The sequence below is a fragment of the Grosmannia clavigera genome (genome assembly GCF_000143105.1).
Source record: "Grosmannia clavigera kw1407 unplaced genomic scaffold GCSC_140, whole genome shotgun sequence".
NCBI classification, from domain to species: Eukaryota; Fungi; Ascomycota; class Sordariomycetes; order Ophiostomatales; family Ophiostomataceae; genus Leptographium; species Leptographium clavigerum.
In genome coordinates this window covers 2,471,141-2,495,823 of record NW_014040801.1, presented here as the reverse complement: position 1 = coordinate 2,495,823, position 24,683 = coordinate 2,471,141, and the positions used below count along the sequence as shown (strand labels likewise).

General features: G+C 55.3%; 13 protein-coding genes across 13 annotated transcripts; 6 read left to right on the top strand and 7 right to left on the bottom strand.

The window, feature by feature from the left end:
• Positions 1-1,624: 1,624 nt before the first annotated feature.
• CMQ_913 (heat repeat protein) lies at positions 1,625-5,285 on the bottom strand (the record flags this gene model as incomplete). Its single annotated transcript, XM_014317992.1, has 2 exons — positions 1,625-5,161; positions 5,226-5,285. The coding sequence occupies 2 exons, from the start codon at positions 5,283-5,285 to the stop codon at positions 1,625-1,627; spliced, it is 3,597 nt and encodes a 1,198-aa protein (XP_014173467.1).
• A 348-nt stretch (positions 5,286-5,633) lies between these two features.
• Positions 5,634-6,663, top strand: CMQ_751 (duf1749 domain containing protein; the record flags this gene model as incomplete). Its single annotated transcript, XM_014317830.1, has 3 exons — positions 5,634-6,011; positions 6,069-6,325; positions 6,378-6,663. The coding sequence occupies 3 exons, from the start codon at positions 5,634-5,636 to the stop codon at positions 6,661-6,663; spliced, it is 921 nt and encodes a 306-aa protein (XP_014173305.1).
• A 109-nt stretch (positions 6,664-6,772) lies between these two features.
• Positions 6,773-7,738, bottom strand: CMQ_1721 (ebp domain containing protein; the record flags this gene model as incomplete). Its single annotated transcript, XM_014318800.1, has 3 exons — positions 6,773-6,897; positions 6,982-7,353; positions 7,537-7,738. 3 exons carry the CDS (start codon positions 7,736-7,738, stop codon positions 6,773-6,775), a joined length of 699 nt encoding a protein of 232 aa, XP_014174275.1.
• A 480-nt stretch (positions 7,739-8,218) lies between these two features.
• Positions 8,219-10,672, bottom strand: CMQ_1087 (c6 zinc finger domain containing protein; the record flags this gene model as incomplete). The annotated part of the gene is made up of 8 exons (XM_014318166.1): positions 8,219-8,334; positions 8,421-8,939; positions 9,033-9,289; positions 9,350-9,784; positions 9,845-10,144; positions 10,283-10,319; positions 10,377-10,467; positions 10,595-10,672. The coding sequence occupies 8 exons, from the start codon at positions 10,670-10,672 to the stop codon at positions 8,219-8,221; spliced, it is 1,833 nt and encodes a 610-aa protein (XP_014173641.1).
• A 992-nt stretch (positions 10,673-11,664) lies between these two features.
• CMQ_412 (pre-mRNA-splicing factor cwc15) lies at positions 11,665-12,679 on the bottom strand (the record flags this gene model as incomplete). The annotated part of the gene is made up of 6 exons (XM_014317491.1): positions 11,665-11,718; positions 11,769-11,942; positions 11,995-12,061; positions 12,269-12,424; positions 12,502-12,578; positions 12,647-12,679. The coding sequence occupies 6 exons, from the start codon at positions 12,677-12,679 to the stop codon at positions 11,665-11,667; spliced, it is 561 nt and encodes a 186-aa protein (XP_014172966.1).
• Positions 12,680-12,877: 198 nt separating this feature from the next.
• Positions 12,878-13,842, top strand: CMQ_1192 (exosome subunit rrp45; the record flags this gene model as incomplete). Its single annotated transcript, XM_014318271.1, has 2 exons — positions 12,878-13,041; positions 13,122-13,842. 2 exons carry the CDS (start codon positions 12,878-12,880, stop codon positions 13,840-13,842), a joined length of 885 nt encoding a protein of 294 aa, XP_014173746.1.
• A 268-nt stretch (positions 13,843-14,110) lies between these two features.
• On the bottom strand, positions 14,111-14,946 carry CMQ_1174 (ADP-ribosylation factor family protein; the record flags this gene model as incomplete). Its single annotated transcript, XM_014318253.1, has 2 exons — positions 14,111-14,811; positions 14,898-14,946. 2 exons carry the CDS (start codon positions 14,944-14,946, stop codon positions 14,111-14,113), a joined length of 750 nt encoding a protein of 249 aa, XP_014173728.1.
• A 955-nt stretch (positions 14,947-15,901) lies between these two features.
• CMQ_1358 (uncharacterized protein) lies at positions 15,902-16,387 on the top strand (the record flags this gene model as incomplete). Its single annotated transcript, XM_014318437.1, has 1 exon — positions 15,902-16,387. One exon carries the CDS (start codon positions 15,902-15,904, stop codon positions 16,385-16,387), a length of 486 nt encoding a protein of 161 aa, XP_014173912.1.
• A 592-nt stretch (positions 16,388-16,979) lies between these two features.
• CMQ_357 (cell wall biogenesis protein) lies at positions 16,980-17,537 on the top strand (the record flags this gene model as incomplete). Its single annotated transcript, XM_014317436.1, has 4 exons — positions 16,980-17,042; positions 17,102-17,207; positions 17,291-17,393; positions 17,468-17,537. 4 exons carry the CDS (start codon positions 16,980-16,982, stop codon positions 17,535-17,537), a joined length of 342 nt encoding a protein of 113 aa, XP_014172911.1.
• A 247-nt stretch (positions 17,538-17,784) lies between these two features.
• Positions 17,785-19,238, bottom strand: CMQ_632 (duf1682 domain containing protein; the record flags this gene model as incomplete). The annotated part of the gene is made up of 3 exons (XM_014317711.1): positions 17,785-18,157; positions 18,215-19,100; positions 19,166-19,238. The coding sequence occupies 3 exons, from the start codon at positions 19,236-19,238 to the stop codon at positions 17,785-17,787; spliced, it is 1,332 nt and encodes a 443-aa protein (XP_014173186.1).
• A 384-nt stretch (positions 19,239-19,622) lies between these two features.
• Positions 19,623-21,413, top strand: CMQ_1137 (uncharacterized protein; the record flags this gene model as incomplete). The annotated part of the gene is made up of 2 exons (XM_014318216.1): positions 19,623-20,570; positions 20,637-21,413. 2 exons carry the CDS (start codon positions 19,623-19,625, stop codon positions 21,411-21,413), a joined length of 1,725 nt encoding a protein of 574 aa, XP_014173691.1.
• Positions 21,414-22,019: 606 nt separating this feature from the next.
• CMQ_1156 (epoxide hydrolase) lies at positions 22,020-23,081 on the top strand (the record flags this gene model as incomplete). Its single annotated transcript, XM_014318235.1, has 1 exon — positions 22,020-23,081. The coding sequence occupies one exon, from the start codon at positions 22,020-22,022 to the stop codon at positions 23,079-23,081; it is 1,062 nt and encodes a 353-aa protein (XP_014173710.1).
• A 401-nt stretch (positions 23,082-23,482) lies between these two features.
• On the bottom strand, positions 23,483-24,077 carry CMQ_1340 (cript family protein; the record flags this gene model as incomplete). Its single annotated transcript, XM_014318419.1, has 3 exons — positions 23,483-23,585; positions 23,643-23,938; positions 24,051-24,077. 3 exons carry the CDS (start codon positions 24,075-24,077, stop codon positions 23,483-23,485), a joined length of 426 nt encoding a protein of 141 aa, XP_014173894.1.
• Positions 24,078-24,683: the final 606 nt, after the last annotated feature.

The window sequence follows — 24,683 nt, the reverse complement described above, 5'->3', positions numbered from 1 at the left end:
CCGTACCCCACAGATACGATATACGCGCTGGATTGTGACACGATCATAAACGTAATTCAGATTCAATGGGAGAAAAGTGAGAATATGGGGAAAACCCATGTGGGTGCTTATACGGGCCCTCCAACGCAAATATTTGAAACACAATAGGGCTTAGATGCATTTTTGGGATACTACGGAGTACATGTACGAAGTATCGGTTTAGTCTACTCCGTAAGTAAAATAGTTTCTCCTACATATGCAGCCTGTAGAAACATAAGCAAAGGGAAGAGTGAGAGCAAAATATGCAACGAAAACAAAACAGTGTTCGCCTTGGTCAGCCAGACCAATGAGGCAAGTTATAAAGCTCGTACTCGTTACATTGCTTGATGCTGTAGCGTCCGGTCTCTGGCGCCTAAAAGCGGCTCGACGTATTTGGACTAATGTCGCCCGAATGTGGTCTTTTGCCTTTTCTTTATCAACTTATGAGTATGTACCACTCAGTATGTATGTATGTACGAGCCTGATTTGCGGGGGATATCTTTTGTCTCCGGTGTGTTGGTTTTGGGTGGATCGATCGAAGACGGGCAATTCCTCCATTCTGCTTCTCTTCTGAATAATAGAAACCGGAATTATGGAGCTTTAGATCGCATTTAGCGAAGAAAGGGAAAAAAAAATAGAAAACAAGAGAAAAAGAAAGTACCCGAACAAAAACACGCGAGTACGACTTGGCCCACAACCGAGACACAAGGAAAAGAAAAAGGCGGGGGTGCCAAGAGACAAGATGAACAAATGAGCATGACGTGTAACGGATTCCTCGTACTCGTACTTCGCATCTCGCCATATCATGCGCGCTGCTGCTTCCTCCGGTAGGAGCCGGCCTACCGCTAACAGGCTAGCCCATCGCTGCTATTGGTCGACAATCCTGTGGCGCACCGCACAGGCCAAATAAACTCTTTCTAGAATGCTTCTACGTCGTAGGCAGGTTTCCTTGCACTGATCGTGTGACCAATTTCCTAAAGTTCTCACCGAGCGCCTGTGCTCTTATCGATTTCATACCTGACTGGCTTAACTCGAGCGAACTGTCCTATGTATCTTTACGACAATTTGAGATAGCAGCGAATGTTCACTTTGGATCATAAAACAGTCCCCCTCCTACTTTCTGCACAGCCCATAACCGACGTATTTCGCGTACTATTGCATGCATGCAATGGTTTGCATAAACACGCTGTTCTAGAGCTGCGATGCATGTCACCTGCGCCTCTGACCTAGAGCCAGTCGACCAAAAATAGCCACGAACCCGTGGCGACCGAGTTCGTGACCAGGCCTGCAGCCCGTTCTGCCTGGTTGTACTTTCTTCAACACTGCTGACATTCGATGGATTTGCAGCTGCATCCGCCGTCTTTACTCTGAAAATCATTTCTTGTCCGAAGCTAAAATCGAGCGGTCGGACAACAGATGCCCAATGCACCCTTGTCGACACAGCCCAGTTGAAGGTGTCTCCTAACATACATTAGAAAGTACCATGTGGACATGTCTCAAACGCTTAACCGGCGAAGAACCTATTTCATCCACGGACGCCCCCTTTCCCCCAGGCAATCCCTGTCATGGTTAATACTCGATAATGCGACGCCGGATCTACGGCATACTATGTATCCACTAATGTACTCTCTCCGGCGCGAGTTTCGACTCCGGTCAAAGACGCAAATCTGACACCCTCCAACTCCGGCGGCTTAACAACGACCCACGACGAATCCTCCAGCTGTCCTGCTCCAAGCTGCGCCAACCAGACGGCATCCGCATTTACAACTTCGAGAGCCTCGCGGGCTTTCTGCTCGAGCGCCGCCGGCAGCAGACGGACAGGTCGTCCAGCAGCTGTTTTGGCGGAAGGCGGAGTCGCCAGAAGGAGATCCAAGATCTGGTCGTATATCTCGTCGTCCAGCTTCACGTAGGTCACAATGTCGGTCAGCAAGCCGGCCACAGCCTCCCAGATCTGCACTGCCTGCGCAAATCTGCCCAGGCCGGCCGTGAAAGAAGGTGATGGCTCTGCGACTGCGCTGCCGTGGCCAGACGAAAGCTGTAGCAGCTCGGAAACCTTCTCAACGTCGCCCACTGCTGACCGAATTGGGAGCAAGACACCTGTCGAGGAGCCGCTGGCAGCAATGCTGCTGTGCCCTGATGGCCTGCCACGTATTTGCAGTAGAGACGACGTCTTGACGGTGTTGACACCACTCTCTCGGCTGCCAACTCCAGCTCGACCCGACTTGGACGCTGCCTCTGCTTTGACGCGAACACACCACCTTCTTAGGCTGGCGTGCCATTCAGCTTTGATGCGAGACGCGAGAAAGTCTCCTGCGCTGGCACAGAGCGACCCGATGGCGGCACATGCGGCAGTCACCACGTACGGCTCGCCGTCGTAGAGGCGTGTGATCATCACGGGCCAGACGGAGTTCACTAGAGGAAGAAATGCGTTCTCGTCCGGTGCCAGCGCGGGTGCCACTGTGGCCAGCAGGTCCAGCAGTGCTTTGCGGAGGGTCGGCGTCGGCGACGTCAGGTAATGCTGTGTCAGTGTCGTAATTCGTGCCAGAAGGGCGTAGGTCGGCGTCTTGGCGTCTTCCGGACTCGTCACTTTATCGTCGGCCTTGGCTTCAGTGCCCTCTTCCCCTTCGTTTTCTGCCATATCTCCTGCTTCCCGCTTGCGCAATAACTCATCTGCCTCGGACTTCCACGGCTGCTTCGTATGTTTCGGCCGAGATCTAATGTGCTCTGTGTCGTCTGTCTTCCTTCGCTTGGCTCGCTCGTCGAGTATGTCGAGCAGATCCCCCGTCGTAGAAGCTGCACCTCGTCTTTTCCGGTTTCGCGATGGCCCTGCCTCAGATGGTACGCTTTCGAGCAAAAGCGTGTCAGACTTCACACTCTGCTGCACGACCTCGCCCAGGACTGAAAAGAGACTCTCTACAAAGAGCGGGTATCCGTGGTAATTGTCCAGGGCAGCAAATATGGCAGCCACGGCATCGTCCAGGTAGGGAACCAGTCGTGGTCCTGCGAGACGGATCATCATAGTGAGCACCTTGGTCGAAGCTGGCGAGATATCGAATGTGTTTAACCTCAGAGACACCGAGTTGAGCATGTAGTCGACGTTGTCGATGATGAGCTCCGAAACACTCGTGTAGCCGCATGAGACGGCAAGGCTGTTGAGTGTCGTGATCGCGTGGCTCCGCAGCTCTGCCTGTGGCGATCCCAGATAGGTAGCAATGGGATACAGGACATCGATCAGCTCGGGCCGGAAGGCCTCCTTGACCCGAGAGGCGGCAAAAGCTGTAATCTCCATTGCCACTGCTCCAAGACGCCAATCGCCGTTGTCGACGGTATCTGAATGCGATGCAAGCCTCCCAACCGAAAATGACAAAAGGTCCTCCAAAACCGCTTCCGGCCCGTCGCCATCTCCATCTCCAAAAGCCCCAAGATCCAGGAGACTGTCGATATCTGCAGACCTAGAAAATGATGCTTTGACAAGCTCAAACGACAACCAAAACGCCGCCACCTGTTCCAGCCCATCCGAATCCCGTACAAAATATAGCATCTCCGATGCTAGCCGTACCTGCTGGGAGGATGATCCGATATGAGCTAGTAGACCCAGTAGAGCATCACGTGTAACTTTCTGGCTCCCCAGACCCAGTAACACTGGCTTGTAAGACTGTTCCTCGGCCGACTGAAACTCTTGTGGTACAATGGCCGAAACTCCGGTCTCTAGTATATCATCGGTGTCTGCATCGTTTACCGCTGCCCTTGGCGAGGCCGAAGCGAGAGCCAGAGACATCACGCTGTCTCGCAGTGCAGACGAAAGAGTATTTTCCAACGTCGTCGAATCAACACGCAACACTTCCAAAATGGCTATCGCCTTTTGGAGATTTCGAATGGCATGCCGTTTGATTCCTTCGTCGCTGGCTTGCATGCTGCGAGAAAGGCTGTTTGCCCAGCTGTACGCTGTTTCTTTCGCAACATCTGCAAGTTCAGGGTACAGGATAGCCAGATCTGCGAGGGTAGTCTGGGGTCCCAGGCCACGAAGTCCCACATCCAAAGACCCCAACGCCTGAAATCCGGCCTCACCATCTTTGGTGGTAGTATGGTCCTCGTCCTCTGCAGTGACAATTGCACTCTCGACAAGTATAGATGCGCTATCTGCCAGCGACATGTGGCACTCGTCAAGCAAACCCAGGCAGAGCTGGCGCACAGCACCCTGAACATCCTCGGACTCGTGGTTCCGCAGTTTGAGTACAGAGGCAAGAGCCACCTTTACCTGGGCTGCTGTGGCTCTCAGCCAGCTGGCATCCAGCTTTGGCCTTGTCGTCGACGCAATGTCACTTTTTGGACCCTCGCTGGATAACTTTGTGTCTTTTGTTAGGAGGTGTAGATGACGTGTCTGCAAGTCTCCGAGGGCGTTAACTAGGACGGCGTAGAGCACTTCGAGTGTGCGAATGACCACCCTCTTCGGAGCTTTCTGGGAGCCGGGCGCCGAAACGGCACGGACCAGAGATGATACAGTTCCGGGAAGAAAGGCAGCCAATGCCTCCTGGTCCTTGACGGTTGTGTACAGAGCCTCGACTGCCCCAAGAGCCTCGAGCTGGACGCCGACGATAATAGAATCGGTGACGCCTTCCAGCAGAACCGTCACGGTATGCGCCAGCGCGGGAATGGCGTTTGTGGTCACCAATGGAGAGACACGCCCAGAAGAAGCCCCGGCAGCCCTCATGAGGGCCGACAGCGCTTTGTATCCCTCCACGACCGTTTCCTCGGGCCACTCTGGCTTGGCTCCCGGCCGGCTGCCAGGGTCCGCTCCACCAGTCACGACCGAGGTGAGCAAGATGAGAAACTCATGGGCGTTCTCCTTCGATATGGATGTTTTCCAGCCATGCTGTATGAGGACGCTCAGGCACTTTGTCGCATTTTCAACGACGCGAGCCGGATAATCGCCGATGTGCTGGAAGATGGGAAGCAGAGGGAAAAAAACATAGTCGGCCATGCCCGCATCCAGAACGGGGGAGTCATAGCCGACCTGGTCAACGAGTATACCATGGAGTTGCTCTGTGATAGCGGTCAAAGAACCTGCTGTCGAGGCGGCATCCCGCTCGCTGCTGCTGCCTCGCCGAAGAGCCTTGACGATCTCGAGACAACATGGCTTGAGCTAATGGTAGAGCTGTGTCAGCTGAGATGTTTCGAAACACGGATAGCTTATTGGACGGAAGTACTTTGCCAAAAAACTCGCTCCTTTTCGTGGTAGAGTTGCGAAACCGCTGTCCAGGGTCCATCTCGACAGCAGTATCGCGGCTTTGCAGAAGAAGGCCGAGAGGTGGAGCTTGGCAGCATAGCAAAAAACCGTAGCTCTGCCTGACGTAATAATAGTGGACGAATGGCGGGGCTGCCTGAAGTGTATCTTATCTTTAGGTATGTATAGCTCCCCGCAATCGCGCGACTGCCCTGAGAGACAGCTTCTTGCTGGCACAGGTCAACATACGGAAGACGTTCTCGTTGCTCATAGACCGTGCTGAAGACACTGCAATCCTAGACGGTCTTACTGTCGGCCTTCCAGCTTCTTCTGATCTGTCTCCTCGCGCGAGTATAGCAAAAGTAGCAGCAACAAACGGCCAGGCTGCAGGATGCCTCCCCCTCCTGAAATGACTCCCTTTTCGGTGACGGTGCATCCATACGACTCGCCTACCCGAAACTCGTGCTCCTACGAGCTCGTCACAGCCACCTCACCCACTGCCAAGAATGCCATCGTCTTTATCGGCGGTCTTACAGACGGCCCCCATACCGTCCCCAGCATTCGGACGATTGCCCACCAGCTGGCCACGACCGAGGCTGGCAAGGCCCTGGGCTACTCCGTGTTCGAGCTCCGGATGTCGAGCTCCTTCACCGCGTTTGGCTACAAGCGTCTCACTGACGACGTAGCCGACCTGTCTGCCCTGGTAAAGTATCTCCGGGGCCTCGGCCGCGAGAAGATTGTCTTCTTGGGCCATTCCACCGGCTGCCAGGTTGGGACCACGAAAATCCCAGGCAGTCTTGTGCAAAGTGCTGACGAACAGCCATAGGACTCGATGGAATACGCCAAATTTGTCAGCAAGGGCCAGAGTCCCGCCGTGGACGGCTTCATCCTCCAGGGGCCAGTATCCGATCGCGAGGCCATGGCTCCGGCCTTTCAGCCGGGCATGTATGAGAAGACGTTGGCAGCGGCAGAGAAGATGATCAAAGAGGGCAGAGAGAACGAAATCATCCACCTCGAGGGCATGCCGGAGATGCTCGAAAGCCCCCACACTGCCTACCGCTTGCACTCGCTGATCGGGAAGAAGTGAGCTGCGTCCCTTGATCTCGGGTATTGCACACAGCTGACGGAGATGTAGCGGCGACGACGACTACTTCTCGACCGACCTCCCAGACGAGCGGCTGGCTGCCTCATGGGGCGCATTCAACAAGCCAGTCCTCGTTCTGCCATCCGGTAAGGACGAGTATGTGCCACAGACGATCGACGTGCCTGCCAACATAGCACGGTGGAAGACTTTTTGCGCCACCGGCATCTACAGTGACCTATCCGGATTGATTCCCGGCGCCAGCCACAGCGTAGAACAGCCAGACTCCCAGCTGTGGATGGCTGACCGGGTGATTCGCTTCCTTGCGAGTCTGCAATAGTCTCGAAAGCTTTGATGAGCGCTGAAGCAAAACGGCAGCTAATTGAACCAACACAAAATGCCGTATGTATATATTTTTGTATATCTTGAAATAATGCACACAGTCTGGCTTACCGTAGCTTTTTGGGCTCTGCTCTCGTGGTACTTTGCCGACTGGAGGGCTGCATTAATGCAGCGGTCTTGGCTGCACCGGCCACAGCATCCTGTATCTTCTGGAAGCTGTCGTACAAGACGGCTACAAGGCTCGTCAGATTTTTTCCATCCAAAAAGAGAGGTATGAAGGTGGAGACATTGAACAAGTAGATCAGAGTGCACACACCTGCCGGAACGAGAACCCACGGCGCGTTCATGCCGATGAAGTAGACCCAGACGTAGAAGGGCTCGGGCCTGAAGTAGGACACTCCGTGAAGCAGTACCTCTGCGCCAACGGTGCCGTAGTACAGCGCCACGCCGTACAGATGCGCCAGGCAGATCAGCATCTGCAGCGGGTAGCGGCTGCCGCTGCCCTGCACGATCGACACCGCCGTCGCCCAGCATAGCGGACCCCAAGCTACCACGGTAACGGCCTCAACGCAGAGCGTGAAGGGGTCAGACGTTAGGTAGCGCGAGTCCGAGAGTGCATACTCCTTCCACAGCTGAGCCACCAGGCTCTGGGAACCCGCAAGCGTGGCGTGGTTCAGGACAAAGTAGCCTGTCCAGGTTTAGCCGGGTGTCAGTGGGAGGTTACTCGGCAGATGAGGTTACTTCTCACCCACCCTCAAAGAAGCAATGGAGAGATCCGCCTGCCACTTGTGAGCTTGTCTTGAACTACCAACTCGCGGGATATTTTGCTGTGAATAAATGATCGACAGATAAAGGAAACGATGGCTCGTACATAGGACGAACCAGAGAAATCGTGACTGGTCCGACGCAGACGCATTGCAAAACTGGGGACGGAGCCTTCTTGCCAGCACCAAGGCAAAGGACAGAACGGCCCCGAGGATGATGCCAAATGACGCGAGTATCACGAGTAGCGGCGTCACATTAGGTCTGTAGGCAGGAATCGCTACACCAGGGGGGTAATAAGGATAGTCCATCCCGACCTTATTTTGTTGACAACAGCTAAAGCGTTCGTATCTTGTATGAGTCTGTTCTTGTGGACACGGTGAAATCTAACCGTCGGGTTTTCGTGCTTGTTGAGGCGATGTTAATTTACAAGTGGGTCGCTATATTGCATGAACCCATTAAAGCTACGCTACCTTCTGAAAACACTGAATTTACCGATTACTTGTGAATCTACGGAGTATTGTCTCGGCATTCACAACGCTCAAGCCATTTTGCACGGGGTTGGGATATTCAAGAAAAAGAGTCCTGCCAATGAGGCTACTACGAAGACGTCGAGTGCAGCCAATGAGTCAATTTACTCGGGAAAATCTGCTGCAGTACATCTCCTGTAATAATTTAGGCCCGCTCCGAAATGACATTTCCATACTGGGGTATTCGGAGTACCAAATAAAAAGTTACTACGGAGTACAAACTGATTAATGTGTACGTGACCTGTTGCCATGTACAAAAACCTAGGCCGGGTTGAGGTAGTCAGGTGCGAAGCTCCAGTCGAAGTCGTCCATGAAAGCGTCCCAATCGATGAGCTGCGCGTTGTCAGGCTGGATAGCCGAGAGATCAATAGAAGTTACTGACGAGTTAGCATACAGACAGGTATAGATATAGGGAGGAAAAACTGCCCATCCCTAGCACAGCAATTGGTATCGGTAAGCATACTTGGAGTCCCTGTTGGTAGTTGTTTCCTATTGTTTGCATTATTTGCCACTGGACGTGAAGCTTCAATATCTCTCTTCCATCGCCGGATACAATCAAAGGCAAAACTAGTGCCTAGGCGATGCGAAAATTGCGACACGTCCTTGGTAGAAATCTCCATCGGAGGCTTTGTTTGGTTGACCGACCAATAAGGCTCAATCATTTTTGCCGCTCGGGAAGGAAGATCGCCCTCGTGTACCGAACAGGATTTAATGGCCAGAATAGCATCCTGCATAATGGCATTTTTGGCGTGCAACGGCATGTCCTTCATATATGGCGATAGGAGAACATTCAGAGTGGCACAGGCCGATGTGAGAAGCGTCCTGCATACAAAATGAGGAGCGTAGAACAAGAAGCCGATTTCATCCTGCAATTTCAGAGCCTGTCGTATCACAAGCTGTGACGTGCTGTAAGCTTTAAGAACGTTGCGCTTGAATATCTCTGTGCTGTAATGGGTCACGGGCATGAAGTAGTAGGACTGTACTTCGAGTAGTGTAGACAGAAGGGTAAAATAATCCAACTCTGTGGCCTGTCAGTGCTTGTCTTGGTGGCGCGGTCGACAGAGGGGAATGTTACCTGAAATTCCTGGGAAAAGAAGTCTTTGAACCTTGTCGAACTCTTCTTCGAACATGTCCACAATGTGGTGGGAGATACCTCGATTCTCCTCCAAGCTGGCGCATGTTGTCTTGCTGACTCGGTTGGAGAAGCGAGCGCACTCCAATAAGATGACAAAACTCAAGGGGACGGGAACTGACGACGACCGATCCAGGACTGTCTCAATAGTCTTGTTGAAGAACTGACCCGTCGAGGGACAGCCAGCATATGCGGACACTCTATAACAAGTTGTCAGCACGACATGAAGGGCAGACGTGCGGATGTCTATGCTGGCGAACCGCTGTGAAATAATATTGAAGCCAGCCCACGTATAAGTAGCTTCTTCGTCAGTATTTCGGATTTGAAATGAGGCGTTGGCCAGCTCGGGATGTTCACCGCGGCCGGTATGAAGGCCGATGAGAAAGCAAGAGCTCATGGCAATTGACGCAAAGATCGTTGATGGGTCTCTCAGGAAGCGAATGGTTGTGAATGGCCATACGCACAGCAAGAGCAACGCGTTGATGACACCGAGAGACAGAGGCGGGTTTCCCATGCCACTCCATACCTCTGAAGATAGGGATTCGGTGAGGAAAGGTAGTACAGTCTCATCCTTGGCAAAACGACGTGCAGCAATGGTGATGATGGTCCAAAAGAGAACGGGCGCCGACTCGTAAACCCTGTCTGGTTCCCGGATGCGAATGATGGGAAAATAGCTGTGGAAATGCTCAAAATACCTGCAAGGTTACGTAGGTTAGGACCATCTAGAAAGCAACACAGCAAAAGGCGTCGCTTACTTTTCAAAATAGAAAGATATATCCTCTCCTGAAAAAGCACGAGACTTTAGAGCGCGTGGCTCGGCGACCGGCATCAACGAGATCAGGGCCTTGGGTGTTGGTGTTGCCGTCATAGGTGTCATTACAGGGGGCAATAAGATGGGCGCATCGTACGGCCGCATCGGCGGCAAGCTGGCAGACAAGATGCCATCTCTTGCATTTATGGGAGGCAGTGTGCGGCGGTACATAGGTGACGGTGTAGCCGACTTTCCCACTGCTTCCTTGATGCTCCGCACCTCTTGCTGGAGTTCCTCGAGCTTGCTATGCGAGAGTCAATACGAGCTGCTTGGAGAGCTGAGCTCAGACGCCAAGGTGCAGAGAACTAACCTTCGCCGACTGACCCTCTTATGCGTCTTGTCAACCACACAATGCAGCTGCAACTTCGTACATCGCACGCACGGCAAATTCGGGTTTGAGTTGGCATTGCATTTCACCTCTGTAAGAAAACATTGTGAATTAGAGGCCGACTTCGTCACAGAGAGCAATACCTCACTTGGGCATTGCCGCATTGCAGCGGCGGCCGACGCTGCCGAAGTGCCGCTTGAGACCAGGGCTGAAGGCGTATCGGTGCCGAAGCGGTCTGGCTGTAATCTGGGGAGACACTTACTGCTGTCTCTGCAATTCACACATGCCTAACCAAGACACAAGATGTTAGCACGGAGAGGGACCCCAAAGCGGGCACCGACAGCAGCGGGCGCATTTGCAATTTACCGTGTTGCGCTTGATGCGCGGCGATGCTGGAGCAGCTGCCGTGCTCACCGTCGGCGACCTGACGAGGAGTTCCGCCATATGCGCTACAGTCAATCGGGGCTGGCCAGCGGCCCAATTGCAGATCGAGGGACCAAAAACACCGGATCACACGAGCAGCGCAGACGCAAACGAATAGGCGAGGTGGCGTCACTGGTCGGCGCGTAATAGCGGGTGGATAGAGAGGACGATCGCTTCTTGAGTGTGGGTGCGATTTTTTTGTGTTTTCGAAAAGAGAGGATGCGTGAGGCAATGCGGAAAGATGCCGCTGGAAATAATGCGACTTGGTCGTGTGCTTCGGCCGCCCCATAGGACGATAGATGGAAAGACAGGAACAAGGCAGCTGTTGTTTCCCAGTTCCGGTACCAGATGCAGGTACCTTACTGCCATCCAGTAGCAAAGCTTTTTATCTCTTGATCAGAAGTTGCGCAGCTTCTTCTGCACTCGTAATCACGACATCTCATGGTACAGTCTGCCAGAACTGCCAGAAGTCAACTAGAATTACAGACCTCCTATTGGCGTAGCGCCTTCGTCGTCACCTGACCCACCTGAAGGATCGGCTTGACGCCGACGACATCGGACATGCACCCCGGTATATCATCCGCACGTTTAAAGTTGTACGGAGAAAGTGCGCATTGTGAATGAACTTGATTGCTGTTCGATTGTCCACGTTATGCAAAGCATTCACTACCTTGATGCCCAGACAGCGCCAATGTTGCAGTTATCTTGCAGCACAGATGCGTTGATTGCGGTAATGCCGAATACTTGATAAGCTTCATAGGCTGCGGCTCACCAAGGAATCTCGCCGTGTACTTCCGTCTATAATCAGAATACAATCACACAAGAAGCTAAGCTACAACAGACCACGCCAGTAAGTAAGAGGCAATGTTGTGCAATTTGGCGATGCCTTTTATTGCGTCGATGCGAACACAGAAGACCCGTCGCAAATAACATACACAAGAAATACAAGAGCTCAAAAGCAGATTTAACCACAAAAACGCCTCGCGAATCACATCTGCCACCAAAGTGCAAGCTTAACGGACGTATTTGCTCATAAACCGTTTGTGGAAGTCGGAGCGGAGAAGATCCTAATGCAGTGTTAGTTGTCTGACAATCAAAATCACAGCGGCGATCTTACGTTGATAAACTCCTTCTTCTTTCCTCTGTCGTCGGTGCCGCGTGCCTGATTCTTGAATACCACGTCGTCGTCCCAGCGCCTCTTCAGCGTAAAGTCAGGCTTGTTTAGCAGCGGATTGCCTCGTGCGATTTCTCGTTCCTCTGCCTCCGCCTCGGCTGCTGCCTTTTCTTGTTCCTGCCGGCTGTTAGAAATCATTGACTTGAAAACGGAGTATAGTGGGCCGCACTTCTCGTTCCCGTTTTTCTGCCCGTTCGCGTTTGATCTTCTCCAGCTCTCGCTGCAGGTCGGAGGTGCCGTCGTCGCTCTCGTCGTCACTGCTGTCGCTATCGTCGTCGTCGTCGTCGTCTTCGTCAGCATCTTCATCCTTGCCAGAGCCATCTGCCTCGTCCGAGTCCGAGTCGTCTGCATCGATGTCACGAGTCTCTTCCAATATGCGTCTTCGCTTTGCCTCGGAGTCTTCCTCGCTGGACGCGTCTTTCAGCAAGCGTCGCTTTTCTGACGGCGCCGCATCCGCAGTACGGCTGGTTTCAGATGCCGCGCTATCGATGACCATTGGCGTCCCGCGAACCTTGGCAAAATGCGATGCCTCCGCAGCCAGCAGTTCCGCTCGAAGGTCGCGCACTTCATGGTCGGTGTTCCCGCCCTGCCCAGGCTTTCTAGCGTGAGGGCCGGAAGTGTCAGTAATCAGGAACGTCATGTATCATGAACGCCGATCGTGCTGGAAAGCACTTACCGGTATTTTAGCTGCGTGTGTGCAGGCAGAAGGCGTTGATGGTAGGCAGGCCCCTTTGGAGCTTCCTTGCCACGTGCCTATCGCAGGGAGAAACGATTAGAAAGCTCGGATGTGCGAGACCAGACCTCCAGAAAAGCCAGCTTACCGGGTCAAACGTAGGTCTATGGGCGGTAGTCATTGCTGGGATTGGACTGCTGTACTGTTTGTTGTCTACTGAAGGTTCATGCGAGGCTCCGACTGCAGGGCGATTTGGGCAGTCTCCCTTCACCGCCTTTGGCAGAAAAAAAGGCTGTAGTAGATCGCTGCGCCAACTAGATTTTTCTCTTGGCTTTGCAAGCAGCTCAACTGTGATCAGGGGAGCAATTCCGCTGTTGTCATGCCTCGGGAACTAGAGCCGTCTCTGAACGAGAGAGCGTTTGTGAAGCAAGCGCTACAAGATGGCCAGAGACTCGATGGCCGCAGTTTCGAGGACTACCGGCCCATAGACCTGACGCTCGGAGATGAGTTTGGCGTGGCCGATGTCCGGATCGGCAACACAAGGTGAGCACAGTTCCGGCAAGAGGCAGACCTGTCCATGCGGAGCGTACGGGGCCAGACTTTTCTGACAGGCAGCGCTGCAGGGTCGTCGCAAAAGCCACTGCCGAGGTGACCACGCCCTTTTCGGACCGACCCTTTGACGGCATCTTTAACATCGTGACCGAGCTCAGCCCGATGGCCTCGCCCTCTTTCGAAGCCGGACGACCGAGCGAGGCAGAGGTCCTGCTGTCGCGCATCCTCGAAAAGACGATCCGACGGTCGGGCGCGCTCGACACCGAGTCGCTCTGTCTCGCGGCCGGCAACAAGTGCTGGTCTGTCCGGGTGGACGTGCATGTGATGTCGCACGAGGGCAACCTGGTGGATGCGTCCTGTCTGGCCGTGGTCGCGGCGCTGCGCCACTTCCGCAAGGCCGAAACGAGCATAGAGAACGGCGTGCTGACGGTGTACACGCCGGCCGAGCGCGAGCCGGTGCCGCTGAGCTGGCTGCACTCGCCGTTCTGCGTGACGTTTAGCTTTTTCGAGGCCGACGACACCGAGATCACACTGCTCGACGCCAGCCTGCTGGAGGAGCAGACACGCGTCAGCAGCTGCACCATCAGCATTAACCGACACGGCGAGATCTGCCAGGTGGCCAAGCTTGGAGGCACTCCGGTCGAGGCGGTAACCATATTGAAGTGCACGAGCATCGCTTTGGCCAAGGCCAAGGACCTGTCTGTCTTCCTGGACAAGAAGCTCGAAGAGGACGCCAAGAGGAGGAACAAGGGCGGACTCATGGCCGAGCTGTCGGCCGAAAACGCGCGGTGAGAGCGGCTGGACGCGAGGCGAATAGAAGGGCGTAAATAAAGCATGCGGGTTTGGACAACGGCCGACCAGGAACAGCGAAGCAGGCGAGAAAGCCAAGACGAATCATGATACCCTGTAACCGATACACGTAAAAGCAGACGAGGAAGGAAACGAAAGCAAGACATGCCAATCGTGACTGCGTTAAGGGGATATATAAGATCTATACAACAAGACGGACAAGGCTGCTGCACGAAGAAAGACCAAGACAAGAAAGCAGGAAGGCTGACCACTACCGCATTACTGGCGGTCGCGACTCCTTGTTCCACTTGACGCGCGAGCACAGCCACTCGACAGCTTCACGCACGCCGGTGCCGGTCAGCGCAGACACGGGCAGGACGCGCGAGTCGCGGATGCTGGCGGCCTTGTCGCCCTCAAAGACCTTCTTGACCAGTCCCTCCTTGATGCGGACGACCTCGACACAGTCTTCGCGGTCCTGCTTGTTGGCGAGGATCAGTAGCGGCACGCCCTCGGTGTCGGAGTGCTGCAAGACGTCCTCGAGCACGAGGCGGCACTCGTCGAGACGGCCGTCGACGGCGGCATCGCTGTTGCTGCCAGTGCCATTGCTGCTACCACTGCCGATGCCATTGTTGCCGATGCCACTGCCGAGGCCACCATCACCGGCACCGACGCCGATGCGGGTGCCGTTGTCGTCCAGGTGGCCGTCGCCAATGTCGGTGCTATCGATGATGAAGACGATGGCATGGCAGCTCTGGTAGTAGCTCTGCCACAGCTTGCGCAAGGTCATCTGGCCGCCGACATCCCAGATCTTCATGTACATGTCCGGCAGCGAGATGGTCGACACATTCTGGCCCACGGTCGGGACCGTCTTCAGCTTGGGCTCCGGGCCGTCCGGCACGAAGAGCGCCTTGACCTGCTCGTGGAAGGTCGTCTTGCCGGCATTGTCCAGGCCCAGCAGAAGCACCGAGTATTCTTTGTGGCGGAGAGCGTGTCAGAACCCCACGTGTACCGTAGATTGGAAAGCAGGGCACGGAAACAGCCTTGCGCAGCTAGCCTACCTTCTTTGCTGGTGGCGAGCATATACAGCCCCTTGGCGAGGTGATACATGCTGGCGCAGACGGAGAGTGCACGGCTCAGTATTGCGGTTGCGGCAAGGCCATGAGGACGCTACCGGGGTTGAGCACACTGCGTGATCCGGCCGGAATCTCTTGCGGCTGGCCATTTCTACAGTAGCGGTAGCAATGTCACGTGCCACCGAGATGCTTGTTTTTGGTTCTCATGCAGGCTATGCCGGCATATGCAGAGCCCCAGTGTTCGAGTCAGTATGCACACGGTCGCAAGATGTCGTATCCAACTGCAGCCCCTTGGCCTTCCATATTCCCCTATTCGGCCTGTAAGAGTAATATTGTCCTGCTCTTTGACCGCCCCGTCGCATTAACGCATGCTTCTCGAAGCGGGTCGTCGGGTAAATGAGTTCTACACCGGGGAGACATGCACCGAAGCGGGCTGAACGCCCCTATCATCATGTTTGGGAGAGCAATTTTTTTTTTTACTTTTTTCATGCAAACCGCCATAGTCTGGGTGAGAATTTAGTATCGCCACACACCCCGCTCTAATACACGAGACCGCTGCTATGTAGAAAAGGTCTCTGGAGGTTGGCCTAATGCTGATTGGCCGGCTGGCCTTCTTGCCACTTAGGGAAAGCACCGGCACCGCTCGCGCTTCTTCGCGCCATCGATGTTAGCAATCCTCGGCCGCTCCTTTGTTCTGGCTTGTAATAACCAAATGCAGGCACCAGGCAAAGTCCGTTTATTTTGGATGAGCGGTTTGCCCGACCGGTCTGGCCGAAACCCAGTCGCGGTTTTTTGGGCGTATTACTCTTCTCGGCCTCGGCCCGTACTCCTCAGTTGTGCATCCATGTAGTTTTCTGTTCACATATTTCCCTTTAAAAAACAGGTCGCCCCTTTCCTTGGCAAGGTCCGTTATTTGCAATATAACTCCGGCTGTCGCTACCGGGCACCTGCGAAAACGTCTCTCCCAAGAGCACATACTTCCATCCAAAATGAACTTCAAAATTGACTGGAGCCATTCGAAGGGCAAGGCCGGTTCGTCCGGCTCGGATGCCACTACGACCACGAACGACGGCACTTCGATGAATGTCCATACGACGAGCGCAGACAGAGGGACAGCCATGGACGATCATGACGGCAAGCGGAGCCAGACCAGTTCACCCGGCAACTTTATCTCCCGGTCTTGGTCCTGGGCGCGGTCGAGCAAGAAGTCGAGCGGATCCGACAAGGCCGAGAGCAGGAGCAATGGCCGCGGCAGCAGAACGGCACAGGCCAAGAGCCAGACGTCGACGGCAAACTCATCTCGCATCTTTGGCGACCATCACATCAATGTTGACAGCGAGCGACGACGACAGCGCGACGCGCTCGACTCCTTCACCTTCACCTTTGGCCGGACGTATTCGCGGCGCGAGAGCGACATCTACAGCATCAGCCCGAGAAACTCCTACCAGGTCATTTTTGACGTTGTCGATGACTGAACACGAGTACATCTGCGTTGTATACGCTGCACGTCGTATGCGTTAATCATATTAATCGTCTTGGTGGATCCTGAGCCCACCACCCACCTCGTTCATGGCGTTACCCGCACGCCAGCATACGACCGATCGTCAATCGCTTCGATCGGTCTGCCGAGGAATTGTGTGTCATTGTCTGAGCCACAGGCGAGGGCGATCCGAGAAAGACGACCCGGCCAAGCGTCGCCCGGTGGCTTCGCGTGATTGGTGCTGCAAACAGCGCTTCGAGTCGAAGACAGCAAAAAGCAAGTTGCAGCTTATCACTGTCGTGTCTTCCACAGTGGAGAGAAACGTGGGCAGGGTCTGCCGGATAGAATGCACGGCCCTGGTCAAACCGATCGGCCGGGGCCGGGTAATAAATAGCCACCTAATAATAATGCGGAGCAATTCATGATCACATAATACACGCACAAGTGACTCAACCACCATCCCACTCGTGCAGGCAATGTATCTTAGTCTCCGGCCTCTGTACCGCACACTTGTGCTCCCTGCAAGAAAGCCACCGTTGTATGTCGCGACCAGATACACTCACACCGTTCCGCCAAACACCTTCGCCATGGTGGATTATAACGCACTGCCGACCCCTCCGGCCTGTTACTCCGACTTTTGCCTGATCCCGGTCAGTACGCGTAAACGGGTCCCTCTTCCAGCAGCGCATGTCACTGACGTCAGTCACAGGTCGGTACGGGCAATGTCTCTGTGGCCAAGGACGTGGCTGAAGTCCAGAAGCTGCTGCAAGCGTCTGGCCTCACGGTGACGATGCACGCCAGCGGAACGACTGTGGGTATGTGATTGTGTGCCCGCACGCCATAAGAACATCGGTCCTCATCCTGCCCCCTGCCCTTCCCGTCTGCTAACCCGTTCCAGAGGGCAGCTGGGACGACGTGATGCGCGTCATCGGCCAGGCCCACACGCTCGTACACCAGCGCGGCGTCCTGCGTGTGCAATCGTCAATGCGTGTCGGCACGCGGTAAGCAGGTTTCGGCGATCGAGTCGGCCTTCCGCTCCGCCTTGCTTCGTCTCACCGCTGACACACTTGCTCAGGACCGACAAGAAACAAACAGCTGCCGACAAGGTCAAGAGAGTGCACGACATCCTCGACAAGGATCAATAGGAACGGTCGTCTGCAAGAGCTCTGAGGAATACACAAATATATACATTCCAGCTATTTGCCTTTTATGCTTTGATCAATGGATGCCCCTCGATGCGCCTAGGTATCCAATCCGTCCATCCCTTCCCGACAGCCTCCTATAACAGGCCGAAGCCGCCTGCCGCCCAGAAACGCAAGGCGAGCTTTGCCTGTGCCTTCCTATTAGCCTTGCAGCCACCCTTGTTTCCTTTTTCCCCTCCTGCAGTCCATACTATGCGCGCATCGTCGTCCTCTTGGATGACCGACGGATCTCCTTCTCGCGCTCCCGCTCCAGGTACTTCTTTTGTGCCTTGGCGTCCAGCGCGTTGAGCTCGTTGTCGCGCTTCTGCTTGCGCAGCCGCTCCCGCTCTAGCGCCCGCTCCTCCGCCTTCTCATCCTCGTCGGCCTTCTTGATCTGCCGCACGGTCTCCTCGCGGATGTTCTTCACCTTGCGCAAGACCTCGGGCCGCAGGTGGGCCGACTGCACAAGCACGTCGGCGCTGCGCAGGAAGTACGCAAAGATCGGCAGCAGGGTCTCGTAGTTGTTGTTCGCTGGCAGGCGGTACTTGAGGAAAACGCGCTTGCGCGGGGCAGTCTCGTCGATACTAGGAGAGCAGGTCAGCCGGGGTGATTCTGCAGACAGACAGAATATTGCCACTCACGTCACGGGCTTGATCACCGGCTGGTCAGAGATGATGATGTAGTCCAGGTCCTCACCGGCAGCCTCGACCGCCTGGATGAGCTCGGGGGTCAGCAGAGCGTCCGTGATCTCGGCGCTCTCGCTCATCACAGTCAGCCAGGCCGGCAGCTTCGCATTGTCCTTGGTAAAGGTCAGGGACACGTCGAAGCGCTCATCGCGTACGCCCTTCATGCGCTCCTTGTTGACAATGGCCCAGACAAAGCCGTCGTAGGTGCTTTTGCCAACGCCCACAGCAGAGTAGCGCGGCACGGTGAGTGCCTCCTTGCCGTCAAACGAGTAGAGCGTGGCCGAGAGAACGTCGGTGGGCGCCGTGACGCTGTCAATGAAGAAGGAGAGGATAGACTCGGCAAAAGTGACAAACGGGTTGAAGCGCTTGACCAGCTCGAGCTTGACATCGACAAAGGCGACGTTCTGGCGGCCGGTGGCGTACGTGGCGTACTCGAACAGCGAGTTCTCCTTCATCAGCGTCTTGGGGTCGGCCGCCTCCGTCTTCTTGGCTAGCTCCTCGACCGCTGCAGCTTCGTCTGCGAGGTCGGTCATCGGGTGCGGCGCGCTGCCGAAGCCGACCAGCGCAAACTCGCTGGTGAGCAGCTTGGCGTGCGCCCGGAACCAGGCATGCGCCTTGCTGCGATTGCGGCGTGACCCGATCAGGTGCACGGTGAAGACGACGGCCATGACAACAAAGATCAGGCCCTCGTTGCGAAAATCGTTCAACGTGTACCGCTCGTGCACATTGTACCACTTTGTGTACGGAGGAGCCGTCACAGCCGGCGTGCCTGCCGCAGAGGCAGCCGCAGCAGCAGCTCCAGACACAGCAGCAGCAGTGGCCTGCGCAAAGTCGGCAAAGTCTGCGCGCATTGGCCGTCAGCTCCAGCACATCTTTAAATCGCTCTTTGGGGCAAAAGCAGCTCACCAGAGTCGCCAGACGGAACAGGCGACGCCGCCGACTTTGCACCTCCAAACATGTTGTTGAGGAACTGTGCCATGGTGGTCGGGTGATGCGGTGGGCTTCAGATCGACAGACGGTCCGCGGAATCTGATCCTCTGTGCAGTGGAAAGGACAGGTCGAGTCGCATGGATCGAAGGAGACAGATAGGCTGTTTGTTCCAGTAATTTTCCATTATTAAGGAGCACGACACTTTTCTAGGCCTGGTCTGTGCGCTCTTGCCTCTACTGTCGTTAGCAGGAGCGGGGCGCTTGTGGGGAACAGGTGGTTGTTGCCCTTGACAACGGGGGACTCGTTCCTGCCTTTGGAATGATGCAGCTATTCAGGACTACATCATTGTGCGGAGCGATGGTCTACGCGCTTTGAGCACACATTCGACATACTCATACTCCGTACAGCATGGAAACTTCATGACATCCTCAAAATGTTGGGAACCTTAACAGTGCGGACTTACGGCAAAAAGACCGGGAGCAGAACCAAGCAAGGACTGTTCTACACGAAACTCCCAAGCAGCCCGACCGACAGGAAAAAAAGACACCGGCAGATCGAGAGCAAAGCAATAGACGGCCTTTCCGAGCAGCTTACGTTGGTGTCGCTCGACACGACCCACGAGCCGACTGAGTCCGGGCATACGACACCTCCCGTCCCTGCAAAACAGGTCGAGCCACAAGAGCATCTCGTAGAGACCGACAAAGAGATCGAAAGCGACAAAGTTGCCGTTGAAGAGAATGACGTCGATCAGACCGGCCACACCGCAGTAGAAGACCAGCTTTCAGGAACCTCGGAGATTTTCGACAGTTACCTTGACGACAGCATCGAGCAAGGCCTACGGGTTCTGACCTGGACGGACATGTGCCCCCCTGGAGATCGCATTGAAAAGATTGCGGAGGCGTCATACGCGGAGGTATATCGTGTGACAAACGTGAGGGGAACGAGCATCATCAAGGCCATCCGATTGTCGTCGCCAATCAAACCACAGACAAAGGCACAGATGAAATCAGGTCTTGTGGACGAGGAGCCACACGACGAGGAAGACCTGCGCGGCGAGCTCGCTATATCTGAGCTGCTGGCCGACATCCCGGGCTTTGTCGTTTACAAGGAGCGCTACATTGTACGCGGTCGGACGACTAAGGACCTGCTGGAGACGCACCAGACGTTTCACCGACGGGCGAAGCGCCAGGATCCCGACCGGTTGCAGTTCTACCCGTCGCCGAGCCGGTACCTTGAAGACACACGGTTTCTTGTCATTGAACTAGGCGATGCCGGCAAGGCTCTGGAGGACATTGTTGTCCAGTCGGTGTGGCAGCTGTGGGATGTATTTCTTCACGTCGCCATAGCTCTAGCCCGGGCAGAGGACCAGGCTGGATTCGAGGTTTGTTCACCGCTTCTGCCCCTCCTCTGTATATGCGTGACTAAGCCATTTGTTTGTGTCTGCCAGCACCGAGATCTGCACGAGGGAAACCTGTGTGTTCGGCAAATCACGCCCCCGCGAGAGAAGACCGAAAAGGACGAAGAGTCGGTGATGTTTGGCTACTCCGGACTGGACATTACAATTCTGGACTACGGCTTATCGCGTGCAGATGAGCCTGGAAGCGGAACTACTGGCGAGCCCATCGCTTTTGATCTGGAGAAGGATCTGAGCCTTTTCACCAGCACGCACGCAGCACAGTGCAAAGTGTACAGACAGATGCGGTCGTACTTGCTTAAGGGTGACCGAGTTCATCTGCCTCCGAGCTGCCATCAGCGGCCATACGACAATGGTCCGGACGGCAGACCTATCTCGTGGAAGGACTTTAGCCCGTACACAAACGTGCTGTGGCTGGCCTACCTTTACGGTTATCTGGTACGCAGCTTCAGCGGCGAGAAACGGGATCTGGCAAGCTTCAGACGCCTGACCCGCGAATTGTGGCTCCACATGGATCCCAACGCGCCGCCTGCCATTCTGTCCTTTGCGAGTGCGGCAGACATTGTGCGGTTTTCCGTCGAAGCCGGCTGGATGACGGAGGAGCAGCTCATGGGAGTCGGCGGCAATGACACATTTAACGGCGGCAGAGCTGTAGAGGACGGCGATGGCGAGTCGCAACTCCTACTGGAAACCCCCGATCAGAGCGTCTGTGGGAGCGGGAGCATAGTCAAGGCTCAGACCACCGACAGTGGCGAACTGGAGCCAAGCCGGCCGCCACGTCGACGGCGTCCAGTCGTCCGCTATTGTTGATTATTCAACAACGAATCAATGGAGAAACCGCTCGGAACGGGATTGGGCATCATGCAGGGTTACGGCGCAATACCCCACCAATTAGTGACGAAGAACCATGCACCTACGCCCTGAATAGCCAAGTGCCGGTATATATCAGTTGGATGATGCTCTTCAGCTGTCCGTTGTAGCGTTCGTTTCGCAACGAATTGCGGATTAGTGGGGCACGAGACGCTTACTGATGAAACGCACGGGTTACATTGCGGTACGGGTTTACGGAGTAAAGTCATTTAGGTATCTTACTCCGTATGGAGCTGTCAACAGACCATGCATGTAACCATGCACTTTCTATGACTACTTTGCTGTTTTCTGGGCATCGCTACGCAGTCCGTTTAGACCCCGTCTCTGAGTCCCCCGCTCGGTTACGTGGCCCAATGCCGAGGTCCCGAGGAGTTCTGCCAGGTGGCATCCAAAATTCTGTATGCGGAAGGAGCTCTGGATAAGTCCGTATAAAGCACGGCCAAATCCTGTTGCATTGCCGTCTAGCCAGATTGCAAGGAACGGCGACCTCTACACAACCGCCTCGCTGAATCCAGTCCTTCTTTTTCTTCTTCCCACACAGAAACGATGGCCCTTGAGAAGCTCAAGCCATCGGACCCGCGGGCCACGCACCACAAGGTGACGGTCAACGGACGGACCTACCACTACCGGCTGGTACAGCCACCGAATGGACGGACACCCACGGGCACGATTGTGCTGATCCACGGGTTCCCCGACCTCGGTCTTGCCTGGCGGAACCAGGTACCGGTCCTGGCCGAGGAGCTGGGCCTGCAGGTGATTGTGCCGGACATGCTTGGCTACGGCGGGACAGACGCGCCGGACGAGATCGAGGCGTACCGGCAGAAGAGCATGTGCAGCGACCTGGTTGCGCTGGTGGACCACGTGGGCGTTGTGGGCAACGACAGCGAGGACGACAAGCGCTTCTTTGTCGGCGGTCACGACTGGGGTGGAGCGATGACCTGGCGGATGGCGCTGTGGCACGGAGACCGGCTGCGTGGCCTCTTCAGCGTCTGCACGCCCTTCTTTCCGCCGGCGACGGGGGCGTTTATGCCGCTGACGGAACGCGTCAAGGTGCTGCCCAACTTCCAGTACCAGCTGCAATTTGCTGGCGACGAGCTCTGGCGCGCGGTCGAGGGCGAGACCAAGACCCGTCAGCTGCTCGACTGCATCTACTTTGGCGCCAACGAAAAAAAGGTCGACGGTAAGCCGCGACACTGCTTCTCGACCGAGCGCGGCTTCGACATTCCTCGGCTGGCCGACATGGGCCCGACACCGCTGCTGAACACGGAGGAGATTGAGTACTACACCCGCGAGATCGCCCGGCACGGCCTCCGCGGGCCCACGAACTGGTACCGCACGTCGCAGCTCGACTATGAGGATGAGCGCGTGCTCATCAAGGGTCCGCACGGCGTCGACAAGCTGACCATGCCGGCGCTCATGATCACGGCCGAGGCCGACGCGGCCCTGCCGCCTACCCTGACCGCCAACATGGACAACTATATCGTGAACCTCACCAAGGGCAACGTGCCCGGCGGCCACTGGGCGCTGTGGGAGGCGAGCGAGGGCGTGAACAGCTACATCAAGAGCTTCCTGGCGCCGCTGCTGAGCACGAACAAGGCGTCGATCTGAGGTGGTACGGGGTGAATGCGAATTGCACTAGGGTATTGTCTATATAAGATACTATGTAGTTTATAACGATCGTCCCGTCTAGATTGCCCCTGTCTCCTGAAAAGAAGTCCATGCTTAGCCTGTGAAACCCGTACGGGGTATCACGCACCCAAGTCACACACACCTCCTCTTTCGCATCGCGCACACTTGGCGCTGGTTTGAGAGGAAGGACGTGCATGTCGCGTCCGAGATGGGCAGGATTCGAAGCGGTACTCTTGTATTTTGTTGCTTGCCGTACGGATGCTTGGCTCTTTCACTTCAGAGAAAACTTCTGGCCCGTGACAGTCGGCACGGACTTGGACTTTTTGTTCGGCTTCCCGCACATTGCACAAACATCCTCTTTGTAGGAACACTGCCTTGCATTAGCACCAACCTCCAACTGCTAAGAGCACAACACCGGAAATCCTCACATTATGGCAGTACTTGTGGCCTTGAGAGACCTTTGTCTTGCACTTGTCACAGGAGCTGTGGCGTGTCAGTACAGAGTAGGGACAGGAAAGAACCAGGATCCCAGCAGCTGACCTTGCGTATTGTGCATATGGGTTTTTGGCACTCTTGGATGTCAGCTTGCTCTTTCCGATGCCCGTCTGGCCCAGCGTGGACGCCTTTTTCGCGCCCGCAGAGGACGAAGAGCCGAGAGAGCCGTGGTAGAGCTCGCTCCTCTTCTTGACGCCTGGCGTGGCGAGGGTGGTGCCCGTCACGAGCTTTGCGCATCTGCTGCAGACCATGTTGTTGAGGACGGACGTCCGTGTACGAATACGGGAGTATCGTGTCGCTGAGATGTCGGATGCAAGATGGCAGATGCCCGATACGTCAGCCTGGCAAAGTTTCCAGCTCGTCTCGTGTTTCGTTTCGCTTGCAAGGTGGCGGAAAGCCTGGTCGTTAGCGAGGCTGAGGTGGCGTTGAAGATGGCTGGTGAGGCTTACGTACTCGGATTCGCTGGGCCGCTGGGGCCATTCATTCTTGGTGCGTGTTTCCCATTTTTATAGCGTAGCTTCTGAGACACCAGAATGCTCGGCACTCGCCCCTATTCTCTCTCAGGTGGGTCTATTCTGGAGAGCTACCCAGAAGTGCCCAGAACCAAACAGCTGATAATGAACCATAGCTACGGAGTATACGACGAGCCGGGCGGTTCTCGCAACGGGCAACGAACAACAGACGAGTGCAAGCTGCTGCTCTGGCGGTCTAGAAGGTCCCGTCGCTCTGTCGGGCTAGGGCCAATGGGAGATCGCCGACAGTCTGTGCCAGGACGAAGAAAAAAGCAGTGCCCCCCTTCGAAAAACCACACTGGAAGTCCCTGAAGCCCCACCGTATTTTGGTTATTCTTGGTTATCGTATTTTATAGCAGGCAATACGTGCCAGGGTGGCTGTGCTAGCAACCATGCGTTCCTGCCATATCCTCTCCAAACTAGACTACCTGTCACAAACACAAAGGCGAGAATCATCTTCTTGACACCGTCGCAACCAGCTTGCCGTCAACGTCTACGCCACGCTTTCATCCTCCGACACGATTGATTTCGACTCCGCCCCTCTCCCGAGCATCTGCCCTTATTGCCAGCACCG